Genomic DNA, 25,048 nt, shown 5'->3' with positions numbered 1-25,048 from the left:
GTTCATTCAACAAATATTTAACATTTGGGTGTTTCACATACTGCTCCTGCTCCCTATTCTGCACAAGGTAGGGAAATATTTATAATCTGTGTCCTTTATAAATGATGGAATGTAAGGAAAAACTTAAAATATATATATCCTTTATAAATGAATTAATGAACGAACATACATACATCTAAATGTCTTTCAAAGCAATTACCTTTATCCAACAAGTAAAAATTATATGTAAGTCCATACTGTCCAAAGATTACCATTTTATTTATTTATTTTTAATGTGTTTTTTTTAAAATATATTTTATTGATTTTTTACAGAGAGGAAGGGAGAGAGATAGAGAGTTAGAAACATCGATGAGAGAGAAACATCAATCAGCTGCCTCCTGCACATCTCCCACTGGGGATATGCCCGCAACCCAGGCACATGCCCTTGACCGGAATCGAACCCGGGACCTTTCAGTCCGCAGGCCGACGCTCTATCCACTGAGCCAAACCGGTTTTGGCTTTTAATGTGTTTTTATTGATTTCAGAGGAAGGGAGAGGGAGAGAGGCAGAGAAACATTAATGATAAGAATCATTGATCGATGCCTCCTGCACGCCTCCTACTGGGGATCGAGCCCACAACCCTGGCAGGTGCCTTGACCGGAATCAAACTGTGACCTCCTGGTTCATAGGACCACTGAGTAACACCGACTAAGCAAAGATTACCATTTTTATTGTTTATTTACTTATTTTAATGAATTTTAAATATATTTTTATTGATTTCAGGGGGGGTGGGGGACATCATTGATGAGAAAGAATCATTGACCAACTACCTCCTGCACGCCCCCAACTGGGGATGGAGCAGACAACCCAGGCATGTGCCCTTGACCAGAACTGAACCTGGAACCCTTCAGTCCGCAGGCCGATGCTCTACCCACTGAGCCAAACCGGCTAGGGCCAAAGATTGCCATTTTAAAGTAATATTAGAATATACCTTGTTTATAATATTTGTATTCATATAAACACATTATATATAAAACAGTCACACTGGACACAACATATGTTGAACATTTTTCTACATTCACTATACTATGCAGCCATTTAAAAATGTTATTACTGTTGTAAATATTCTTTTGTACAATTAATGGTGTTCTTTTTGACAGTGTATTATCTAATGAGGAAGAAAAATTATACTTTAAGAAAAATCAGCATTATTTTAAGTAGAATTTATTGCTAAGATAATTTGCTTTGAAGGACATCTTACAAAATATAGAAGCATCTCGTTACAGCATCGTACAGAATAGTTTCTCTGCCTTAAAAATGTCCTGTGTTCCACCTTTTCATCCCTCCTTCATCCCCATCTGCTTGTCTTTTTGGTAAAGTAATTTACTAATTTTGGAATAGAACTTTATATCTTCATTTGCCTCTGCAATTCTCAAACACATGTATTATAAACTTTTTGTCAAATTGTCCTATAAAATTAATTTCATAGGGAGTGAATGCAGATTTGGTTATTGATTTTGTTGGTAGTCTTCTTTCACATTACATGTTTTCATTTGGTTTGGCATTTGGTATTTTAAGTGATAAGGGTTTGGTTTGGTTTCCTCTCTTGAAGTCCATTGTAGCCGAGCCAACACTTAATATCAAACAGGGAGCCTGCCCATTACCCACCTCACACGAAGCTCGAGTCCCCTTCTTCCTGTTCCTGTTGTGGGTTACCACTTCCTACTTCCAAATCTGGAGCTCAATAGGCCTGCAGTTCTAGCCCTCCCTGTTCATAGTTTTGTGTTTCCGTTCCATGGAGACATTTATATTGTATTCAAGGATAGCTATGTCTTTTCAGTTTTCTCTTTTTTATACTTTACTACCATTGGTATGTTCTTTTTTAAAAAATATATTTTATTGGTTTCAGAGAGGAAGGGAGAAGGGGGGGGAGAGAGAGAAACATCAATGATAAGAGAGAATCACTGATATGCTACCTCCTGCATGCCTCCCACCGGGGATTGAGCCTGCAACCTGGGCCTGTGCCCTTGACCAGAATTGAACCCATGACCCCTCAGAATGCAGGCCGATGCTCTATCCACTAAGCCAAACTGGCCAGGGCTCATTGGTATGTTCTTGACAGAGGAATCAAGGTGTGTACCCACTACACCGTCTTAACGATCTTGATTTTCCTGCAGTCATCTCGTTACATTTCATAAACCATGTTATTAAATTGAAACTCAAGACTTACTTTCATCCCTAGGGAAAAGTTCAGACTTTCTTTTTAAATAGAGAAGGGCTGTTGAATAGCCACAGAGCTTATCTTCTCATTTACAAGACTATCTAGATACATGGAGAAAATAGATGTATTAAATGAAGACCATTCAGGTTTATTTGTTAGAATATTGGTGATGCTTAAAAGCTCAGTCATAACTATGTTTTATTTACACCAAGTTTGTTCATTGATACCAGTTCCAGTGGTTTTTCTAAGAGTAGGTTGTTACACTGGGTAGCAGAGGTGTGCCTGTAAAGTATTTCACATGAAAAAAAAAAAGGATTTTAATTTATGGGAAAATCTGTAATAAGAAAATGCTCTCTCTGCAGCCTTAAATTCTAGACATAGCTGCATGAGAAACAAGGCAAATCCGTCTCTCATCCTTTTTGAATTTGAATATCAATCCATGTTCATTCTCACTCTAAGGACACAGAAGGAGAGTGGCCAGACGAAAGCAGCCAGTGGGTGAGGACACTGGAAATCACACATGACTAAAATAACCAGGGCATGTGGGCCAGGGGAGAGGGTGTTCTTGTCAGACACGGCATCGTTCTGTCAGAGCGCCTTGGAGGATAACTAGCAGCTCTCTAGTTACTTCATCTTCCATTTCTAGTTGTTTTAATTGGGTTTAAGGTATAGTAAGAACATGGGTGTTTGGAATTATTGCAACTCCCTCACGTTAGGCTGAACTGTGGAGCTATTTCGGCAAGGGGGGTAATGTAACATCCTCTGGCCAGTTTGTGCATTTACATAAGTCAAATGATAGTCTTGTATTGTCTTTAATTGACAATAGGAAGAGCTCAAGAGAGACCTGAAAATTAAGAAAGAAAAAGAAATGGTGCAGGCCACTGCAGCAGCTACCACTCCCCCTGCAGCACCTCCTGCGCCGCCAGCCCCTCCGCCTTCGCCTCCACCTCCACCTCCACCTCCCCTGCAGCACTCGGGGCCCCAGGCCACAGCCACAGCCACAGCCACGGCCATGCTGTCTGCAGCTTCTCAGAAGAGGAAGCGAGAAGAGGAAAGAGACTCAAGCTCAAAGTCCAAGAAGAAGAAAATGATTTCTACTACCTCAAAGGAAACTAAGAAGGACACAAAGCTTTATTGTATCTGTAAAACGCCTTACGATGAATCTAAGTGAGTAGATCCTTTTGAGCTCTAGTTTATTTTCTTAAAGGTTAGCCATTAATCTTCCAGTTTTGAAGGAAATGAATATACTGGTAGCAACATAAAGGAAAATAGTTAAAAGCAAGGGTAATAGTTTCATCTCTGATCTTGCATCTGATATTCTTAACTTTGACACTAGCAAATAAAAGTTTATTTCCCGTGTTCATGATTCGTGTTTGTCCTTCATATTCTTTTCTGTCAAAAACAAGCTTTCTGTTGCTCCTTGGCTTTCTCCTCTTCTCTCTGGATTAACTCCAAGTCAGTCAGTAGTGCTGTCTGGAGGAGGAGGGGTATGATTATTGCCGCCAGAGTTCAGAGTATGCTTTCTGGAATCTGTTCACAATCCTATACGTCAAATTCTAGAGACTGTGAATCTGAATGGTGCAGGGGGTTTCAAGTTTGAGTGCCTTTGGTTTTTTTGTTGTTTAATTTTAAGCAGTTATCTGTTTTTTTATATTGGAATGGTATAACAATATTATTTTTGTCAAAGTTCCCACTTTCTTATTGGGGGAAAAATCTGAGAAATAAAAAAAAAAAAGTGTTCCTTTTACCCATTCCTCAATTAAGACACTCAAAAATTTAATAAGAATGGCAGCTGGAAGCTGTTTTTGACAGTTGTGACTTATATTTGGTAATATATACAAGATTTTAGAGATGCTGATCTATTAATGTAATTTTATTTTTTTATCATTGTCTTTTAACTAAGTATTTAGCTTCCATTTTGAACATTTAAATGTAGGCCAGCTTTTAAAAGCCAAAATTAACCACAGTATTATTTTATAGTACTGAAAAGTTTGATTGTGCTAAAAAATATGATCATTTAGAATTAGGAATGCTTAATGTCTACTTTAAGTGGATGCCTAATTTCTAAATAAAGTTCTCTCTTTAATGATGTTTAAATTGCAACCTTGAAGCTGCTTTGGTGGTGCTATTTAAATTATAATCTGCAAGTGCTAGATCAAAAGTTTATGTTGGTAAACTTAGCTGTGTGTTGAATTAAACACAGATCAGTTTAGGCATCTTCACTTTTCATTGTCTTACTTTATTGGAAATTATACATAATGTAAAAAGTGGAGCCCTATTAACTGATTTTTCCCTTAGTCTAATACAAGTGTGCCTCCCTTTAAGCAAAATATACTGAATGATTTGTAGAATAAAACAATATGATTTACAAAAAGATCTGCTTATGGAATTTCTTTAAATAACAGTCTTCTTTGGCCTACTTAAAATATTAAGATCACAGAAATGTATTTTATGTAATATCTAAGTTGCATAAAATGAGGCACACGTGTACATGTGCTCATTGTATTGAGATTGCCTCATTATTTTGTGTATATTTCATATTTTTCAGTTTGTCATTATTAACATTTCAGTATACCAGGTTCATTCACTCCCTGTTTGAGTTTGGATGAGTTAGTGTTTTTTAAGGAGTATTTTGTAATCTTTCGTACCAAACTAGCTTGGTTTGGAAATCTAGTGAGAGTGACTAAAACCTGAAATACAAGTCCTGAACTTATTTCCAGAACATACAGCCCACCATCTGGTGAAGACAACACAAAAACACCTTGGTGGCCCCCTCCTGTGGCTGTGAAAATCCTGCGAAAGTCATAATTCCAAAAGAAGAAAGTTAGTGGTAATAGGATAAACCACACAACCATGTATTATTCCTTAACTTTCATAAAGTTTGAAGCTTGAGTACATCTACTATTTCTCTAGGTGAATCGACCAAGAAATCCCTTGCTAGAACCAATGGTATCAGCAAGGCAGTCTGGTTCCTTGTGATCCATACTAATTCTTCCTATGACTTTGATATGATGTTTCCTACCCAGTGCCTGTCAACACTTGTATATTTACACGTGTTTGTCCTAGAGACACTTTTCATTGTCATTAGGGATCTTATTTTCAAAAGCCTTGATAACCCTGTAGTGATTAGCCCTCACACAGCCGTTATACACCCATACAGCCCCACCTTGCCAAATACTGTAGAATCTCTCGCTGTTTTGGATAACTGTCCGTACACTCTGCACCGTGTACCAGGATTTTAATTGAAGCAATTTCTTACAGTTAATTAACCTGGCCACGCCACATTACACATTATATTGACTGAAAAACTGGCCCGTGTCATAATCTGTCACAATTAGATTAAATTTCAACATTTATTTGGTAGAAATTGAATTACTACATGTACCTTTCTTACTTTTCTTCTTCATATCATATTTTGACCATTTATCTTCTACACCTGGCTGACCTGCATGTTCCTTGTAGTGTAACTTCTATTTGGTGTTTGCGCTTTGCTTTGTTTTCAAATTTAAATTGTGAGATACATTTTCAAACCTATCTAAGAAATAGCCCTGATTTTGAAATGGCTTCTGTGGCATAGGTTTGACAGATGTAAGTCTTTGATTCTTTGGCTTTGGTTTTTGTGCCTGTTACAGTTTTACACACATTCATTAAGAGGCAGACATTACCATCAGTGTGTTCTTTATTTTTTCAAATTCCAGTATGTTTTTAAAGACTCATTTCACTAAACAGTGTATTTGTTGAAATTGATGTGAGTGACTTTATGTTTTCACACTTGATACAGTCAGATGCTGTAGTTTGCCAGGGCTAGAATGGTCGGATTCAGGATGTTTAGCTGACTCATTGCAGAAAGTTATCCTGTAAGAAAGTGATTCAAGGCAGGGAAGACAGATTTAAGTACCATGCAGCTCAAAATGACAATCACATTGTCATTTTCATTGTGAATACTTTTAGGTTCTATATTGGCTGTGATCTTTGTACTAACTGGTATCATGGAGAATGTGTTGGCATCACAGAAAAGGAGGCTAAGAAAATGGATGTGTACATCTGTAATGATTGTAAACGGGCACAAGAGGGCAGCAGTGAGGAATTGTACTGTATCTGCAGAACACCTTATGATGAGTCACAGTGAGTTCTGATAAGAGCATCATATTTAATAATTTAGGAAGCCAAATTGCTCTGTCTGGTTATTTATTTTAAAATGAAAAGCAAGGTATTTTCTGCATATATTATACACTTACATTACAAATTCCTTTCCATTTTTTTTTCTCTTCTTCCCTCTTTACCTCCCCTTCAAAATTTATGTTGCTTCTTAGTGAATGTTTGAGATTCATTGGGAAAAATATGGCTTAATGGTAGACTTGATTTTTCAATATGTAACATCGAAATTAATGAGATTAAAATAGCCTGCCTTGTTTGGACTTCATCAGTGTTTGAAATGGCGCTTTTTTGTGGGTTAGAAAAATACTAATTTGGATACAAGCTCTGAGACTCTGTTTTTAGCTTCCAGGATTTTGAACTCCCAGTTGGGTGGCCAATATCAGCTTCCCATTTGATATGGTATTTGTTGAAAGATTTTTGGCTTTGTTTTGAACTTTAAAGACAATTAAAATGTTTTACATTTTTCTTCATATTGGTTCTCTAATATTATACATTGTTCTTAATAAATTTTTAATGCTTGTTTTTAACATCAGATACTAAATTAACACATAGGAATGTCAATCTTCAAAATTATTAAGACAATTATAATACTAAATCTGTTTTATATCCAAGGGTTAGAGTATTTTCAGATGCATGCATTATTACTTTTTAAAATAAATTTTAAGTAATATGATCCCATCTGTTTTGAACTCACATTTCCATTTCGGATCTTGCAGATTTTATATTGGCTGTGATCGGTGTCAGAATTGGTACCATGGGCGCTGTGTTGGCATCTTGCAGAGTGAGGCAGAGCTCATTGACGAGTATGTCTGTCCACAGTGCCAGTCGACAGAGGATGCCATGACAGTGCTCACGCCACTAACAGAGAAGGATTATGAGGGTTTGAAGAGGGTGCTGCGTTCTTTACAGGTGAGAAACCACTCTGTGTGCTACATTTGAAGATGAAATCTACCAGTGTGCCTTTGGAAACACTCCTAGAGTTTGAACTTTCCAATCTTAGACTACCTATTTACTGACTCGCAGCCAATCTAGTCAAGTGGTCCACAGACTTCAGTCCTTCACATGCCAATGTCATGAGGTTTCCATAGCCACACAATAGCTCAGCTGCTCTTAACCTAACACTTGTATTTAAAATGAGTCACTTTTTTTTTTAATGAAATACTTTTATTTTTATTTTTAATCCTCACCCGAGGATATTTTCCCATTGCTTTTTTAGAGAGTGAGGGAAAGACAGAGAGAAATATTGATTTGAGAAAAATGCATCATTTGGTTGCCTCCTGCACGAGCCTGCAACCGAGGTATCGAACCCAGGACCCTTCAGTCCGCAGGCTGACACTCTATCCACTGAGTAAAACTGGCTAGGGCTAAGATGACTCACTTTTTAACCTAAATTTTATTTTTAAAGAAAATTTTATCCCACCATCATAGATTGAAAAACAGTCTGAGTAAATCCTAGGGAGATACAAATGCTTATGTAAGGCTTTGAGCCAAAGCCTTCCCTCCCCTTATTAAAAATCAAAGGAGGTGGGGAAGGCTTACAAGGTTAGCAAATGCTAGAGATGTATTCAAGACATCAGTGTTAGACTGACACTCTCTCTGTTGTAACCACGGGCTGGAGAATGGGAAGAACTGAAAGGAGAACAACAGTCTCAGCACAGGCTCAGGTGTTATTTACCATCACATTTCTGCCGCCACATTAGCCAGCAGTGCTGACCATTCCACACTTTGCCTTTTTAGAAATTAAATGAATTGGTTTTAGAGCAGGGAAAGAAGAGAAAGGGAGAGACAGATTTGTTGTTCCACTTATTGATAATTCATTGGTTGGTTCTTTTAAATATATTTTTATTGATTTTTAGAGAGAGAGGATGGAGAAGGATAGAAACATCAATGAGAGAAACATCATTGATCAGCTGCCTCCTGCATGCCCCCCACTGGGGATCGAGCCCGCAAACCCCAGGCTTGTGCCCTGGCTGGGAATCAAACCATCAACCTCTTGGTTCATGCAACACTAGCCAGGCCATTGGTTGATAATTGCATGTGCCCTTCCTGGGATTGCACCCTCAACCACGGTGTATCAGGTCAACGCTCTAACCAACTGAGCTACCCAGCCAAGGCTTCCATTCCACACATTGAACCCACCCCATCCCGTTTTATGGGTGTGATTACAGTGCCGGCATCATTCAGTTGGCAGGTCATCATGCCAACTTTCTTTCCTCCTAAACTAGTGCTTCAAACCCTGCCCCCTCATGCCAAGGTCCTCAGACCACTCTTTGAAAGCCATTGTAATAGAGTATGCCCATCTGAGATAATTGGTGACTAGAGCAGTATTATCCTATATATAATAAAGAGCTAATATGCTAATTAAACCAAACAGCAAAACAACCGTCTGGACAACCTTCCTGACGAAGCCGGGGCTGCGAGGGCCGAGCCCCTTGCACGAATTTCATGCATCGGGCCTCTAGTAAACAATATTATCTATCCAGTTTAAGACTCTTGGAGTTTAAGCGTTGATTGATGCAGTAATTCCAATGGGAAATTTAAATGGAGTAGTATTTCCACCTGACAATAAGAATGGCCCTTTTATTTCCTTGTAGGCCCATAAGATGGCCTGGCCCTTCCTGGAACCAGTGGATCCTAATGATGCACCAGATTATTATGGTGTCATTAAGGAGCCTATGGGTAAGTACTTGAGTGGAATATGGATTTTTTTTCAAGTCTCAGTAGATATTTCATTTGTTACCCATAAAATTAATATATCATAGCTTAATGAGAGTATAAATTGGTGTGGCAACTTGGAGGGTAAGTTAGTGGTGTGTATTAATGTTTAAGTGTGCATACCTTTGGAGCCAGCAGTTTGATTTCTTAGGATTTGCATGTGTACAAGTATGATGTTTATCACACAGTGTTTATAATTGCAAAAATACTGGAAATGAGGTAAATAGCCCTTAGGAGAGGAGTAGCCAAATCAAATAACATATGAGTATTATTCAGCTATAGAAAAGAATGAATGGGTTGGGTCTATCTGAGCCTCTCATCCTGTCTCCTCTTCCTTATCTTTTCCTGAAGGAGAACCATTTGATGAACGCACAGTGGAGATCAAAGAGAAAACAGCCTTATTTCTGGTGGGAGGGGTTAATAAGTTACAGCTACAAGTGATTATATTAAGATGGAAAGCTCCAGTGATTATATTAAAAACTAGAGGCCTGGTGCACAATTTTTTTTTAAATTCTGAACCCAGAAAAAGACAGATGCTCATATATTATTATTAGCTACAACTGTGCCAGGCTCCATTTTAAGTGCTTCTCATGTTTTATTTTTTTCCAACTTATATACACTATTATTAAAACTCACTTTTCAGGCGAGAAACAGGCAGGTTAAATGCATCTAAGATCACTGACAGTTAAATGGCAGAGACTCAGGATTGAACATTCTGGCTCCTGAGAATACATGATTCACAGTAACTGCCCTCTGAAATAATTCCAATATTACCATACTAGACCCCCACCCAATTTTCTGAAAGCAAATAGTGACCCACTTATTATTCTCATAGCACCCAGTTTTATGTGCAGAATAACATATGTCCATGCCACAAGGTGGCATGTTCACTCTTAATGGAGTTGTGTTAGAACTACCTGCTTACTGTTATCTAGAAGTTACTAGAGCAATCACAGCTCCACAAACTTTAAAACACCCCTCCTAAGCCTCAGTTAATATTAATAATTTACTTAATATGAGACCAGTGTTTCTGATCTTTTCCCCTCCAAGACCTAGCAATTATCATTTTATGTGCCTCAGGCATGAAACAACTCTGGCCCCCAACACAGGCATCAAGCTAGGATGAACTAAGGACTGTACATCTGCTTTGCCCCTGATTGATATAAGAGCAACACCACCAATCAGGTGTCTCCTTGCCCATTGCCAGGGGGTCTGGTGCACAAATTTGTGCGGGGGAGGGGCCATGGGAGGTTGGCTGTGGGAGCACACTGACCACCAGGGGGTATAGCTCCTGCGTTGAGCATCTGCCCCCTGTGGTCAGTGCACGTCATAGTGACTGGTTGACCGGTAGTTCGGTCGTAATGGTCTCTTGGGCTTTTATATATATAGATAGAGTATCTACAGAAATATTATAAAAATTAAAAATTCATAAAAGCTTACAAAACTGCCAAAGGATTAGTAGCTTCATCCAGCTGATGAAAAAAGTATTCCAAAGCCAGCTAAGCATTTTATACATCTTAAAAGCTGTCATCACAGAAAAAAAGAAATCTGTAGCTGTGTGATGGTGGATGTTAACTAAACTGATTGCGGTGATCATTGTGCAGTATATACGTATACCAAATCATTATGCTGTACACTTAAAACTAATACAGTGTTATATGTCAACTATATCTTAGCTTAAAAAAATACTTTTTTAATTAGAAGGATTTGTGTTTGGTGACAACTCTTTCTTTTTAAATATATTTTTATTGATTTTAGAGGGAGAGGAAGGGAAAGAGAGAGAGAAACATCAGTTGCCCCCCACTGGAAATCGAACCAGTGACCTCCTTGGTTCATGGGTTGACACTTAACCATGAGCCACCAGCCGGGCTGATGACAACTTTTTAAAGAGGAGAAATAAGTGAGGGAGAAATAAGTGAGGGCTTAGTTAAAAGTATTTTTTAAGAAAACAACATAAATAATTGTTACCTCACTTCCCCTGAAGTTGAAGGTAGAAGTTAATCCTTGAATTCTTGTATGTGTTTCAGATTTGTATAATCTTCTTTAGATAGGTAGGTAGGTAAATAATTCTACTTTTAAAATTAACACGGGTTAATTGTAGAAAATTTAGAAAATAAAGAAAAAATAAGAAAAGATTAAGTACACCTTTCATCTTTTCCTCACTGAATTCCACTACATTTTGGTGTGTGTTTGCGTGTGTTTGCGTGTGTGTGTTTGTGTGTGTTTGTGTGTGTTAAAATTGAGATTATATAATGATCTGTCTGGTACACATCTTCCTATGTCATTAATCTTCAACAACATAATTTTTAATGGCTTTATATAGTCTGTAAGTTGAATATACCTTAAGTTACTTAACCAAAATTATTTTCTTGAAGAGTTAGACTATTTTGCTATCTTTTTTCTTTATTATTACCGCCCAGATAAACCTCATCTTATGTAAGTAAGTACATAGAGACAATATACATCTCCAAGACATACTGTTGAAAGTAAAATGGAAGTTACAAAACAATACTGTATCGAGGGGTGCAAAGGGGGTTGGGTATAGGGACATTTGTAATAGTGTCTACAATTAAAAAAAAAAGAACAATACCTAGGTTTTATGCAGTAAACAATTATATGTATTCTAAGGGTACATAAATGTCTTTAGAAATACCTAGGGCAGGTGGCAGAAGTATAACCTGGCCGTCATGGCTCAGTGGTTGAGCATCAACCAAGAGGTCACAGGCTCAATTCCCAATCAGGGCACATGCCCGGGTTGTGCTTCGATCCCCAGTAGGGTACATGCAGAAGCATCTGATTGATGATGTTTCTCTCCCATTGATGTTTCTATCTCTCTATTCCTCTCCCTTCCTCTCCCTGAAATCAGTTGGTTAGAGCATCATCCCAATGTACCAAGGTTGCAGGTTCAATTCCCAGTCAGGCCACATACAAAAAACAACCAGGAATGCATAAATAAAGAGATTCAAGAAATCAGTGTAGCCCTGACCGGTTTGGTTCAGCGGATAGAGCGTGGGCCTATGGACTGAAGGGTCCCAGGTTCGGATCCGGTCAAGGGCATGTACCTTGGTTGCGGGCACATCCCCAGTAGGAGGTGTGCAGGAGGCAGCTGATCGATGTTTCTCTCCCATCGATGTTTCTAACTCTCTATCCCTCTCCCTTCCTCTCTGTAAAAGATCAATAAAATATATTTAAAAAAGAAATCAGTGTATATCTTTTGTCTCAAAACCAATCATAAAGTTAAAAAAAAAAAAAAAAAGCTAGGCAGGCTGTTAAGTACCCAGAACTTAAAAAATGATAATATCCTGGCATGATGTGTGAAGTATTTTACTTTTCATAACCTGCACAGAATAGATGTGCCCAGATCGTGCTTGGAGTTTCGTCGGGCTATTAGGTGCACCTTTGCAGTTGTCCTTGTTTGCACATTTTCCCTGCCGATATAAATGGAAACAATCAAAGACTTATATGTGTGTGTGTTAAAACATGTAACATAAAATTTTCCATTTTAACTATTTTTATATACACAATTTAGTGATTGATTACATTTGCAATGTTGTCTTTTAGTAATTTTTATGGTTTCAATTTTTGCCCTAAAATTTTGACCCACCTAGAATTATTTTGGCTTATAATGTGAGGTGGGATTTTTCTCTTCACATATGTAGTCAGTTGCCCCAACCCAATTTTTTAATGAATTCTTCCTTCTACTTATTTGAAATGACATCCTCAACATACATGAAATTCTTATGCTTAATACAGTTAAGTCTGTTCCTATTTTGAATTCACTTCTGTTAATGTTTGTGTCATCCTGCAACGTGCCACACTTTTCATTATTACAGCTTTATAATATTTTTTAATGTCTGATAGATTAAATTTTTTCATTGCTTTTGTTTTTCAAATTCAAAAATAATCATTGAGATTTAGTTTAGAATTGTCTCTTTCAGTCAATTCTAGATTAATTTTAATCATTGGCCTTTTACTCATACCAGCATTACAAAACTACAGAGATTTTGTTCTTAATTCTGGATTTCCCCCTTCTCTTTGTACATATGATAGTTATACTTACTTGTGTGCCTGTGAAAAATGCATACTTAAATATGTATTGATCATGTTATTTAAAACTAATTGAATAAAGAGCTGTTCTCTGTACTTAACTGAAAATAAGAGAGCCTTCTTAGCAGCAGCCAAGACTTTTATATCAGGCCCCCAGGCAAACACAAAAAGTGCTCCTATTTTCTTCAAGAACTGCTCAAAGCCTTAATGGTGAGTCAGTTTGGGTATGAAATATATATCCTTGTGAGTCAGAACTGTGAGCAGTATTCACATTGGAATAACCTTAAAGCTTTGAAATGTTTTACATTTTGTGTTTTTAAGACCTTGCCACCATGGAAGAAAGAATACAAAGACGATATTATGAAAAGCTGACAGAATTTGTGGCAGATATGACCAAAATTTTTGATAACTGTCGTTACTACAATCCAAGTGACTCCCCTTTTTACCAGTGTGCAGAAGTTCTTGAATCATTCTTTGTACAGAAATTGAAAGGATTCAAGGCTAGCAGGTAAGCAGATGTGTTCATTGTTCTGAATTAATTCAGCTCCTCAAACTCTTTATACTATTCTGTCAAAGGAATCAGCCAATGAAGTTTATGGTAAATTTTAACCTTAACATTAAGAATCCTTAAAAAAATAAATAAATAAAAAAGTAAGACTAGCATTATGATATACTGCCAAGGACAAGAGAACAGACTCATAATGAGAGATTGATGAGTTTGTGATCTACTTAGAATTAATGTCATTTTTTAAAATTAAAAAAGCATTTATCAAATGCTTCCAGAAAGCAAGATGTTCTCTTAAATGCACTACATGTACAAAAATAGTAGTAGAAAGTCAGAGCTCTTGGTCCATCTCACAGAGTATAAAAGTGACTTCTGTAGGGTGCAGGAGGGGAGACAATGAAAGGGGAATGTAAGTATTTTCTCCTTAATTGACATTTGCTATATCTTTGAAAGCATAAAATGTTTCTTTTTCTGGGTATTTTTTCTATGGACAAAACTAGACTTTTAAATCCACAGACCTTTTCTTTGAACCTCTAGTAACATAAAAGCATTGAGCAACTTTTCATCATGTTCATGTGCTGTGACTTTCGTTACCTGTTTCTAAACCTCAGCCCTCCTCTGGAGCCCATGACGTCCTTCCTTCCAACGGAAGCCCAGCTTTCATTCTCATGGTAGCTGCCACCACTTTCCAGCCCGAGATTTCATTATTCACTCTCTCCCATGCACCACCCCACTATCCTCGTTGTCCCTAGATATTCACTTGACTGGATCTTGGCTGGGTAGGGGCCTGAGCACCTGTATTATCTAATGGACTCCCAAGGGGCTCCTCATACCAGAGGGTAAGAATCAGCACTCTACTTAGTAATTTTCCCTGGAGGAAAATCTGTAGGGTGCTTTTTGAATCTCTCCTTTTCCTGTAGCAAGTTATATCAAGAACTGCATTTTAGAGTCAGTTTACATAAAATAAATGGACAGCCCAGCTGAAGTCTCCAGTTATCTTCTCAGCAAAGGAATCAAAAACTGTAGGCAAGGAAGGGAGGAAAGCAGGTATGTAAGCAGCCAGGCTGTAGACAAGAAACCAAGAGACTTGACAAAATCTCTAAAACTTGCCCTTTTATCATCCCCTGTATGTTAACCCATTTGCGGTAAAACTTAAAATGGAAGAGGATTTATTCAATACTAGAGGCACGGTGCATGAAATTTCTGCACTGGTGGGGGTCCCTCAGCCAAGCCTTTGCCCTCTCACAGTCCAGGACCCCTCGCTCCTTACCACCCACCTGCTCGCTGCTCCTTAGTGCTATTGCGGAGGTGGGAGAGGTTCCCGCCACCACCACTGTGCTCACCAGTCGTGAGCCTGGCTTCTGGCTTCTGGCTTTGAGGCGCTCCCCCTGTGGGAGTGCACTGACCACCAGGGGTCAGTTCCTGCATTGAACGTCTGCCCCCTGGTGGTCAGTGTGCATCATAGCGACCGGTAGTTATGCCATAAAGGTCTCCTAGGTTTTTATTATATATACTAGAGGCCCGGTGCACAAAAATTTGTGCACTCGGGGGGAAGGGGGAGTCCCTCAGCCTGGCCTGTGCCCTCTCGCAGTCTGGGACCCCTCGGGAGATAACACCCTGCTGGCTTAGGCCTGCTCCCGAGTGGCAGAGGGCAGGCCCAATCCCTAGGTGCAGCCCCTGGTCGGGCTCACAGCAGGGCTGATTGGGGAGTTGGGGTGCCGCCCCCTGTCATGCACAGAGCAGGGCGGATCAGGAGGTTGCGATGCCACCCTCAGTCACGCTCAGGGTAGGGCCGATTGAGGGGTTGGGGCACCGCCCCCTGTCACACTCAAGGCAGGGTCGATGGGGAGGTTGCGGCGCCACGCCCTGTCATGCACAGAGCAGGGCCAATCCAGGGGTTGGGGCGCTGCCCCCTGTAATGCACAGAGCAGGGCCCATCAGGGGGGTTGAGGCTCCTTACCCTGTCACGCACAGAGCAGGGTCGATCAGGGGGTTGGGGAGCTCCCCTCTGTCACTCACAGAGTAGGGCCGATAGGGGAGTTGGGGCACCACCCCCTGTCACACACAGAGCAGGGCAAATCAGGGGGTTGGGGCGCCGCCACTGTCACACTCAGGGCAGGGCCGATGGGGAGGTTATGGCTCTACCGTGTCACACACAGAGCAGGGCCCGTGGGGGGGGGGGGGTGAAGGGGGGGGGGCGCCGCACCCTGTCACACACAGAACCGCAGGGCGATCAGGGGTTGGGGAGCTCCCCCGTATCAGGCACAGAGCAGGGCTGATCAGGAGGTTGGGGCGCCTTCCCCTGTCACGAACAGAGCAGGGCTGATCAGGAGGTTGTGGCCCCGCCCCCTGTCACACACAGAGCCGCAGGGCGATCAGGGGGTTTGGGCGCTGCCCCCTGTCACACTGATCCTGGTGCTGGGAGGCATATTACCCTTTTACCATATAGGATAGAGGCCTGGTGCATGGGTGAGGCTGGCTGGTTTGCCCTGAAGGGTGTCCTGGATCAGGGTGGGGGTCCCCACTGGGGTGCCTGGCCAGCCTGGGTGAGGGGATGATGGCTGTTTTCAGCTGGTCACACACCCTTCAGGGTGGGGGTCCCCACTGGGGTGCCTGGCCAGTCTGGGTGAGGGGCTGAGGGCTGAAGCTCCCAACTGCTCCTTTTTTTATTTTAATTTTTATTCTGGGCCAGCTTTAGCTCTGGCTCCAGCTCTGAGGCCTCTGCTGCTGAAAGCAGGTATCTGGTTTGTTTGGGTTCTATAATCGAAACATTGTATTTCTGGGGTTTTGTTTAGCTTCTATATATTTGTTACAATGTTTCAAACTACAGGCTCAGAGGCCTGCAGCGGCAGGCGGGGAACGTTGGTTTCCTCCGTCACTGAAGCAAGCAAGCCTCATGTTAGTTTCAAGCTGCCTGGCTGCCGGCCGCCATCTTGGCTGGCAGTTAATTTGCATATGTCGCTGATTAGCCAATGGGAAGGGTAGCAGTCATACGTCAATTACCATGTTTCTCTTTTATTAGATAGGATGACAGAATCCCCAGGAAACTAACAATAAAGGAATAAAAAGGGATAGACTCAGAATAGTGAAAAGAATATGGTAGTCGTTAGTTAGCTAATGAGATTTCAACAGATTCTGGAAGACAGGCTGCAGATGGAAGAGGATCGATTGAAGCCAGGCAAGCCTCTGCCCAGACCCCTCCGGGAGGGCTCTTCAGCAGAGATGACAGCTTACTGCTCAGTAGAACCCCAGAGGGCCTCCAACACGGAGGTTCTGAAATCACATGGAAGGCAAGAGAGAAGGGAAAGGGAGGGAATAACTGAAGATTCACACAGATGCTCCACAATTTAACAATGGGGTTTCGTCCCAGTAAATCTGTCATAAATCCAAAGTATCCTAAGTCGAAATGCATTTATTAATACACCTAACCTACTGAACATCATAGCTTAGCTTCACCTGTTTCTACTGAACGTACAACCCTTGTGCACCTTTGTAAAGTCAAAACATCATTGAGTCCAATCATCGTAAGCCAGGACCATCTGTATGTGAGCTAGTTACCTTCCCTAACCCCTATGTGTAGGAGAAGCCCAAGAAGCTGGAAGAGCACAGGCTTCTTCTTTAAAGAAATGGACTAAACTTCAGGGGATTAGAGTAGACAGAAGAGAATGGGACCCAGAGTAAAGTACCCTGGCCTCTGAAAGGCCTGGTCCCCAGACCCTCATTCTAAAGTTCTGGCTCTCAACAGGGATAATTTGTCCAATCCCCAGCTCCCAGGGGATAGTTAGCAATTCCTGGAGACATTTTTGTTGTTGTTACACTTAGAGGAGGGAAGTGGTATTGGCATCTATAAGTAGAGGCCAGGGATGCTGCTAAACATCCTACAATGCACAAGACACCCTCACAAACAGAATTATCCAGCTCCAAAATGTCAGTAGTGAGATTGAGAAACCATGATCTAAAGCAAAAAATCCTGCCAGCCAGCCCTACACACATACACAGGGCTCTCCAGGTACCTGTCTACTCCATTAGCTTTTTTTAAATCTGTGAACCTACAGCCAGGGGCAGCCAGCTACGTAAGGAAAGCCTGCAGTCTGAAAGAGGAAGGTCATGGTGTAGCCGTAAAATATATCCAAGAGAGAACTTTAAAAAGAGCCTCAAAAAAATTTTGTTTTAATAAATAAATAAATAATAAAATAAAAAAAAAAAACCTCTGAATCAGCGGTTCTCAACCTGTGGGTCGCGATCCCTTTGGCGGTCGATCGACCCTTTCACAGGGGTCTCCTAAGACCACCGGGAAACACATATATAATTACATATTGTTTTTGTGATTAATCACTATGCTTTAATTATGCTCAATTTGTAACAATGAAAGTACATCCTGCATATCAGATATTTACATGACGATTCATAACAGTAGCAAAATTACAGTTATTAAGTAGCAACGAAAATAATTTTATGGTTGGGGGTCACCACAACATGAGGAACTGTATTAAAGGGTCACGGCATTAGGAAGGTTGAGAACCACTCCTAAATCATGGCCTGAGAGAAATTTTAGAAGATAATGTAAATGGTGAACAGGATATTAGGAATAAAGAACAATCTGAGGAAAAGGAGTGAGTGATTGGAAAAATTTTTAATTAATTTCAAGCAGTGAAAGTTAAGATCAAGACACTCTCCAAGTATAAAGAACAGAAAGACAAGGAGATGAAAAATGTGAAAGAAAAAAGATGTTTTAGAGTACCCAAAATTCCAGAAAGAAAATACAGAAAGAGAGGAAATGATCAAAAGACTAATATAAGAAAAGTTTCCTGAGCTAATGAGAGGCACAAGACTTCAAATCCAAGCAAATACATTCATTCATTCAACATATTGTTGAGACCTTGCTTATGCTGGAGATTGGATACAGCAATGAATAAGTAAAGCTCTTGCTCCCTTGGAGCTTGCTTGTTTGTGTGGTAGGAAAACAGGGCGGGTGGTGTGGAATGCTGAGGACATTGATAAACATAATGAGCCCGCTGTACACATGGAAAAAGCTCCACCCCACACATCATGTAAAATTCCAGATGCCAGATTAAAAGAAACTCTTTAAAACAGACAATCTACAAATCAACAAGAATTAGACTGGTATCAGACTTTTCTCTAGCAACTAGAATGCTAGAGTATTAAGGAGAAATCAAAAAGTTTGAGGAAAAATGATTTTCAGCCTAGAAGTCTTTGTCCAGCCAAACAATCCAAGAGAAAGAATACATGTTAGTCATAAAGGGCTCCTTCCCATACATCTTTCTCAGCAAGTTATTTTAAGATGTTCAGTAGCTAAATAAGCAAATCAAGCAAACAAGACCTTGAATCCAGGAAACAAGAGGTTCAAGAAATCAATGGGAATTACTGTGTCCCAGGGTGACATTTGTATGGCAGGCCTACACAGCTAGCAGCCCAAACTGGAGCTGGAGAGTGGAGCACTCCCATGAGGGAGGTGTCTGGGAGAAAATGAAAGGCAATTAGAGCCCTAGCCGGTTTGGCTTAGTGGATAGAGCATTGGCCTGCGGACTAAAAGGTCCTGGGTTCAATCCCTGTCAAGGGCACATGCCTGGGGTTACAGGCTCCATCCCCAGTAGGGGACATGCAGGAAGCAGCTGATCAATGATTCTCTCTCATCATTGATGTTTCTATCTCTTCTCCCTTCCTCTCTGAAATCAATAAAAATATATTGGAAGGAAGGAAGGAAGGGAAAAAATTAGAAACTCCTTGAAAAACGAAATGCATAGGAATAGTGAGAATGCCCTCTTAGCACAGGCGTAGATGCTGCAGAGAAAAAGATTTACATAGTCATAGTAATGTAAGTGCCACATTGATTTTCAGCTTTGAGAATCGGCCTCTAGACAGCATAGAAAGATTGTGTTTATAGGGAAGTAAAACTTGGACTCAAGAAGGGAGGGGAAAATGGTTACATGAGCTCACTTCTGTTTGCCATAACAGGATTTTAAACAATATAAAATTGATAAAATGGAGAATAGCAGTATAACAAATCTAACTATCTGAGAACTGAAAGTCCAAAGTGATTGATCCTAGGGAGCCCAGGTTCCCATTCAGTAAAGACAGGATGGGGGAGCCCTAGCTGGCTTGGCTCAATGGATAGAGCATCAGCCTGCAGACTGAAGGGTCCCAGGTTCGATTCCGGCCAAGGGCACATGCATGGGTTGCAGGCTCAGTCTCCAGTGGGGTGCGTGCAGGAGGCAGCCCATCAATGATTCTCTCTCATCATTGATGTTTCTATCTCTCCTTCTCCCTTCCTCTCTGAAACCAATAAAGAAATATATATTAAAAAAAAAAAAAAGGCAGGACGGGGGGGCTGCAGCTTATTCACAGGCCTCTCCATACTTTTTGGGTTATACCGCCAACAATTATCCTCTGAATAAATTCCTAAAAACATTTTTTTTAATTGAAAAGGCTATATATATAGCCTTTGGTGGGAACTGTGAGGGGGAAGCTGGGAGTCTGCAGGCAGAACCCTGAGTGGGAGAGGTAGCAGCTACTGCTGCTAGGCCTGTGGAAACAAAGGAATGGGGGGAGGAGGGGGGCTGAATCAGCACAAGAATGACCACTTGGGAGAGCTTGCCACCAGGTTATCTTATGTAGCTTTTTATTATATTTGAGTTTATATAGTTTTAATAAGAACATGGCAGCCCATTGAGGAGCTTGCTCAATTCTGCTTAAATAAACAAAATATAATTGAAGAGATGTTAGGGAATTTTTTATTTGCCGATTTAAGGCAGAATGAAACACATATATAGCCAATCACTGAAATTTGATTTATTTATGGTTCCCAGTTTTTCCTTTGCCATATTTCCCCCATTTTTAATTTACTAGAGGCCCGGTGCACAAATTTTTGCACCAGTGGGGTCCCTTGGCCTGGCCTGTGGAATCAGGCTGAAACTGGTTCTCTGACATCCCCCAAAGGGTCCTGGATTGTGAGAAGGTGCAAGCCAGGCCATGGGACCCCACCAGTGCATGATCAGGGCCGGGGAGGGATGCAGAAGGTTGGCCAGCCCAGGAGGGACTGCAGGAGGGCTCAAGGGTGTGTTGGCCCATCTCACTCAGTCGCAATTGGCAGACCCCAGCAGTGAGCTAACCTACCAGTCAGAGCATCTGGCCCCCTGGTGGTCAATGCACATCATAGTGACTGGTCGACCCCTCAACTGTCTGTTCCCTGCTGGTCAGTGCACGTCATAGCCAGTGGTTGAGCGGTGTTAGTGTATCATTAGCATATTACACTTTGATTGGTTGAATGGACAACTGGATGACCAGACACTTAGCATATTAGGGTTTTATTATATAGGATGATCACCAGCATTGTTTGCAAATTATTTTCATTACTGTACTTTGTTACCATTCATCATTTATACCATCCATGTTCTTTCTTTTCTTACAGATTGTGATATCTTTAGTCTGAATTTTTAACTGGAATCAGAACTGGATGTGGGGGTCACACTTTTACTAAACCACGTGATTACCTAACTCAAAGTTGCCACCCCAAAGTTCAGATTAGTTAATTTAATTTTTAATGTTAAATAAAGATGTATAGTAATAAACGATTTATTCTAGCAGCCATGTTGAACAATGTATTTAAGATTGTAAACTCCTGAATTGCTGTATTTATATACTCTATTGCAGTAGGACATACTTTGACTTAGTCCTAGTAACTGTACAGTAATTTGGTTTACTAACAAAAGTTGTGAATAAAACTGTGAAACTAGAAAGAAGACTTTCTGGAATTTAATAGAAAAATGTGATTTTAATATTTTTACTTCTCTTTTAACATAATTTTTTCCCTTCACATTCCCCAAATCAGTGTAAATAAGCACACGCATGCATACACGTGCACACGCACAGACGCACAAACGCATACACGTCGTTTACCACAAGGGTAATTCTTCTGTAAATGTCCCTATTTGTTCCTTTGGCTAAAAATGTAATTTTTATTAGGCAAATATATATATATATATTTTAATATTGGCTTTTTTCTGTGAATTTTCATATTTTGTGTACAGTGAAATTTTTTAATTTTAAGCCTAAACGTTTCTTACTTGTTCTCAATACATTTGCTCACCAAGGGTAAATGAAAGAGCATGGCTGCTTCCCTAGACAGATTGACCTTGGCATCCACATGAAGCATCATTGTTTTCAAAAATGAAGGGTGCTTAATTGTTCCCTTTTTTCTGTATTCTGTAGGTCTCATAACAACAAGCTGCAGTCTACAGCTTCTTAAAGTTCAGCGTGTTAACCTAAACATAAAACAGCAAGAATCTGGTTGTCTGAACTATTTTAAATTAAGGAGCCAGATGTTTTTAGTCAGGTTATCCTGACAAGACTTGACCTAAACTTCGTTTTTATTGGTCATAACAGTCCAATTTTATTCTTGACCAATTTTGTCCAACGGACAAGGGAAAAGCGAAGTCAACGACACCATTATCTTGTCAAGATCAAATGGTTTTACTATTGTGGCAGAAGCGGGAAAACTTTGTTTATTGAAAAAAAAAAGAAAAAGGAAAGCAAGAAAAAATGATAATATGGGGTCAAGTGTAACTCCATGGAAATGCCACGTCTGCTCTTCAGTGAAGAAGCTGGTTTAGAGTCTCACAGAAAACTTTTGACTGTATTTATTTATTGTTGCAAAAAAAAAAGACGCTTTTTTATTGCTGCCCTCATTTGTCAGCTAATTATTTTTTCTTATAAAATCCAGCCCTGGTTACATGTAATCCATTCTGTATCTTATCATGATTCCTATAGGTAAAAGTACAAGACGACCTCTAGATGTCTTTTCTTTCTATGAAAGGAGCTGCTATGTACACATGTGCACACACACACAACTGGGAATCAACAATGAGTTTATTGTTCATGGTAGATAAAAATTAAGCTTGCATAAAGGTTGAGCTAAGTGGTCCTGGACTACAGACTCTGTTGCCTTGAATATAACAGTACAATTTGTCATTTACTCTGCACCAGGCTAAAATGAGTAAACTCTATTTGAAGGTATCTTGTTTGTAAACATTTGTCAGATTCTAATTTTTTTCTTTTTGTATTAAAATTCAACTATGGATGTATATGAAACAAAATAAATGGAGATCATTTTTCTCCCACAGATGGTGTCTTTGAATGTGCGCTAATGATTATCTGTAAGCCTTTAAGGGGAAAGGGTGGGCTGCAAGGTAAATAAAAGGCAGAACCATCCCATCGTACCTGGGTTTGTCCAGGATAGTAATAGCCCTTCCTTTTATAGTTCCCAGCCCATTGTCATCACATCAGAGAAAAATCTTCAGGGGTGTGCTAGTCCTGTTGCATCAGTTGATTGTACTAATAAAAAAGGTAATGTGACAAACACACATTGCCTTCATCTGTACATTTTGATACGAGGCAAATTATTAGTCACAGACAGCTACTTAGTTGATGAAGGGCATTTTTTTAGATGACATCCTCTGTTTTTGTACTTTTTTTTGGTTGCTTGGTTGAGTTGTTTGGATTTTTTCTTTCTTTCCACATAAGAAAAAGTAGGGTAAGCAGTAGGGTGGGGAATGGAAGCCGTGGAGGAGGCACATTTGCATGTTTCTCCTTCCTGTGTTCTAACTGTACAGCTGTACCACGGCATTGGAATAACAGCTTCTAGACGACCTGCCATGGTTGGCTTATGCAGCTTTGCAAACATTTTACTAGATTTTGCACTAACTCATATTAGCTTTGTCCCACCACGTTCTGGAATTAATGTTTTTTAAAAGTTTACTGTTTAATATCGCCCTGCTATGCAAAACCTTTCCCAGACCTTTGTTTCTTGAAAGATGTTGCTACAGTTCCCAGCTCTTTCTTATTCCCGGCTCAGGTGTACAGGTTATTCTGGGTTCATTTTGTCTAATGAAGCCCATTGCTTTTTGTACATAAAAATGTCACTTAAACCTATGCTTAAAACTAAAGAGACTAATGCTCAATATGAAACATGGAAGTCGTTTTTGTTAAAATATTAACATGGAAGTAATCAAATATAGGTTATTTTGTCCTTTTACTTTTGAAAAATGTTACATATTGTATGCACTATGTTGATGCAAGAATCCTACATTTTAATGAATTATAAAATTATTCTGCATCTCATCACATCACAGTATTTCTGTACTATTTATTCATATAGAGAGAGATATAGATATATATGGGCTTAACCATTTAAAACTTGTTGCGGCAAGAACTTTCCTACCTGTAGGCAATAGATTGCTATGTTTTTAACAGATTGTGGTAAATTCTAAACAGCAATTCTTTTTGTACGTAATAGGACATTTCATCCTAGAAAAATAAAGTAATGTTTTTCACATTGGATTTGGTGCAGTTTCTAATGAAACAGTGGTTGGTTGGTTGGTTGATATATTTTCTGTAGCTGTTGGCATTGCCAAATTGTGCAAAAAAGGCAAATTTTATGGGAATCCTCTGACCAGGGAGACGTTAATTTCATATGTGTATTTAATATTATAAAGCCTTTTGCAATTTCTATCACCATATAAATACATAGACATTTTATGGTTTTTATCAACTACAGAGTTTAGCCTTCCAAAGGTAATTTTTGAAAAGCATACATTCTTATAACACATGAGGAGTTCAAAAGCTTTTTTATGAGTATTGACAAGCTTCTGCTATTTGGTATTACAGCTATTTTTTTTTCTTCTCAATAATCCAAGTAGTAAAATGCTCATTTGTGGTGGTTAGGATTTTTCTACCCAGTCTTTGAACTTGTAAATATATTTATTTTACATCAATAGATTTCCTTGGCTAAGGGTATTTTCAATGCTTGTTATGTTTCATCTGCCAAATTCACAATCCTTGAAACTAGTTCAGGAAATGTATTTTCATAATATTGGTAACGCTTTTTTTGCTCCTATCCAAATTCTGCAGGATTTGATTTTAGTTAATGTCCTGCAATAGGTAGGTTTTTAAAGTTGTGAACTTTTAGAGATATTTTCTAAAGTGAAACAGTTACCATTTTATATGTCAAGTGGCCTAGAGTGTTTTTTAGAGACACTGACAGTTGCTGTGGTTTGTAATTTACCTTCCCAGAATCTGCAAATAAAAGTTCTTTCCCTGTCCCTGTTCACTTCTATTATGCAGACTCCCTGCATCTTTGTGTGTTTCTGATATTATTAAAGAGCCAACCTGGTGACCTTTCAAATATGCACTTACTGACTGAGCTACACAACACTGTGGTTACTGCAGAACTCACTCTTGTGATTGAGGCCGTCCCTGTAAGCCTCAGATTTGGAGCCCTTAAAGTGAGAATGGTATCTCATGGGCAAAGTAATATCTTACACGTACTTAGAGCCAGCTGAGAAGTCTTTTAAATAATTTTTGTAATCCTCACCCAAGGATATGTTTTGATTTTAGAGAGAGAGGGA

At 39.6% G+C, this 25,048-nt stretch overlaps 1 protein-coding gene across 5 annotated transcripts in view; it reads left to right on the top strand.

Moving 5' to 3' along the window:
- The window catches only part of BPTF (bromodomain PHD finger transcription factor), a 116,682-nt gene extending 92,703 nt beyond the window's left edge, over positions 1–23,979 (top strand). For 3 of the 5 annotated variants that reach the window (XM_081109058.1, XM_081109056.1, XM_081109057.1), the window contains 5 exons: positions 3,027–3,367; positions 7,075–7,267; positions 8,953–9,037; positions 13,442–13,628; positions 21,855–23,979. In XM_081109058.1, coding sequence (XP_080965184.1) covers positions 3,027–3,367; positions 7,075–7,267; positions 8,953–9,037; positions 13,442–13,628; positions 21,855–21,891 — 843 coding nt within the window. In that variant the 3' untranslated portion in view covers positions 21,892–23,979. Of the gene's footprint in view, positions 1–3,026; positions 3,368–6,151; positions 6,326–7,074; positions 7,268–8,952; positions 9,038–13,441; positions 13,629–21,854 lie in introns of all 5 variants that reach the window. The other 2 variants (XM_081109055.1, XM_081109054.1) reach the window with 1 other exon arrangement.
- The last annotated feature ends 1,069 nt before the right edge of the window (positions 23,980–25,048 follow it).

The sequence above is a fragment of the Myotis nattereri genome, assembly GCF_964212035.1.
Source record: "Myotis nattereri genome assembly, chromosome: 16".
NCBI classification, from domain to species: domain Eukaryota; kingdom Metazoa; phylum Chordata; class Mammalia; order Chiroptera; family Vespertilionidae; genus Myotis; species Myotis nattereri.
This window is presented reverse-complemented; position numbering and strand designations above follow the sequence as displayed.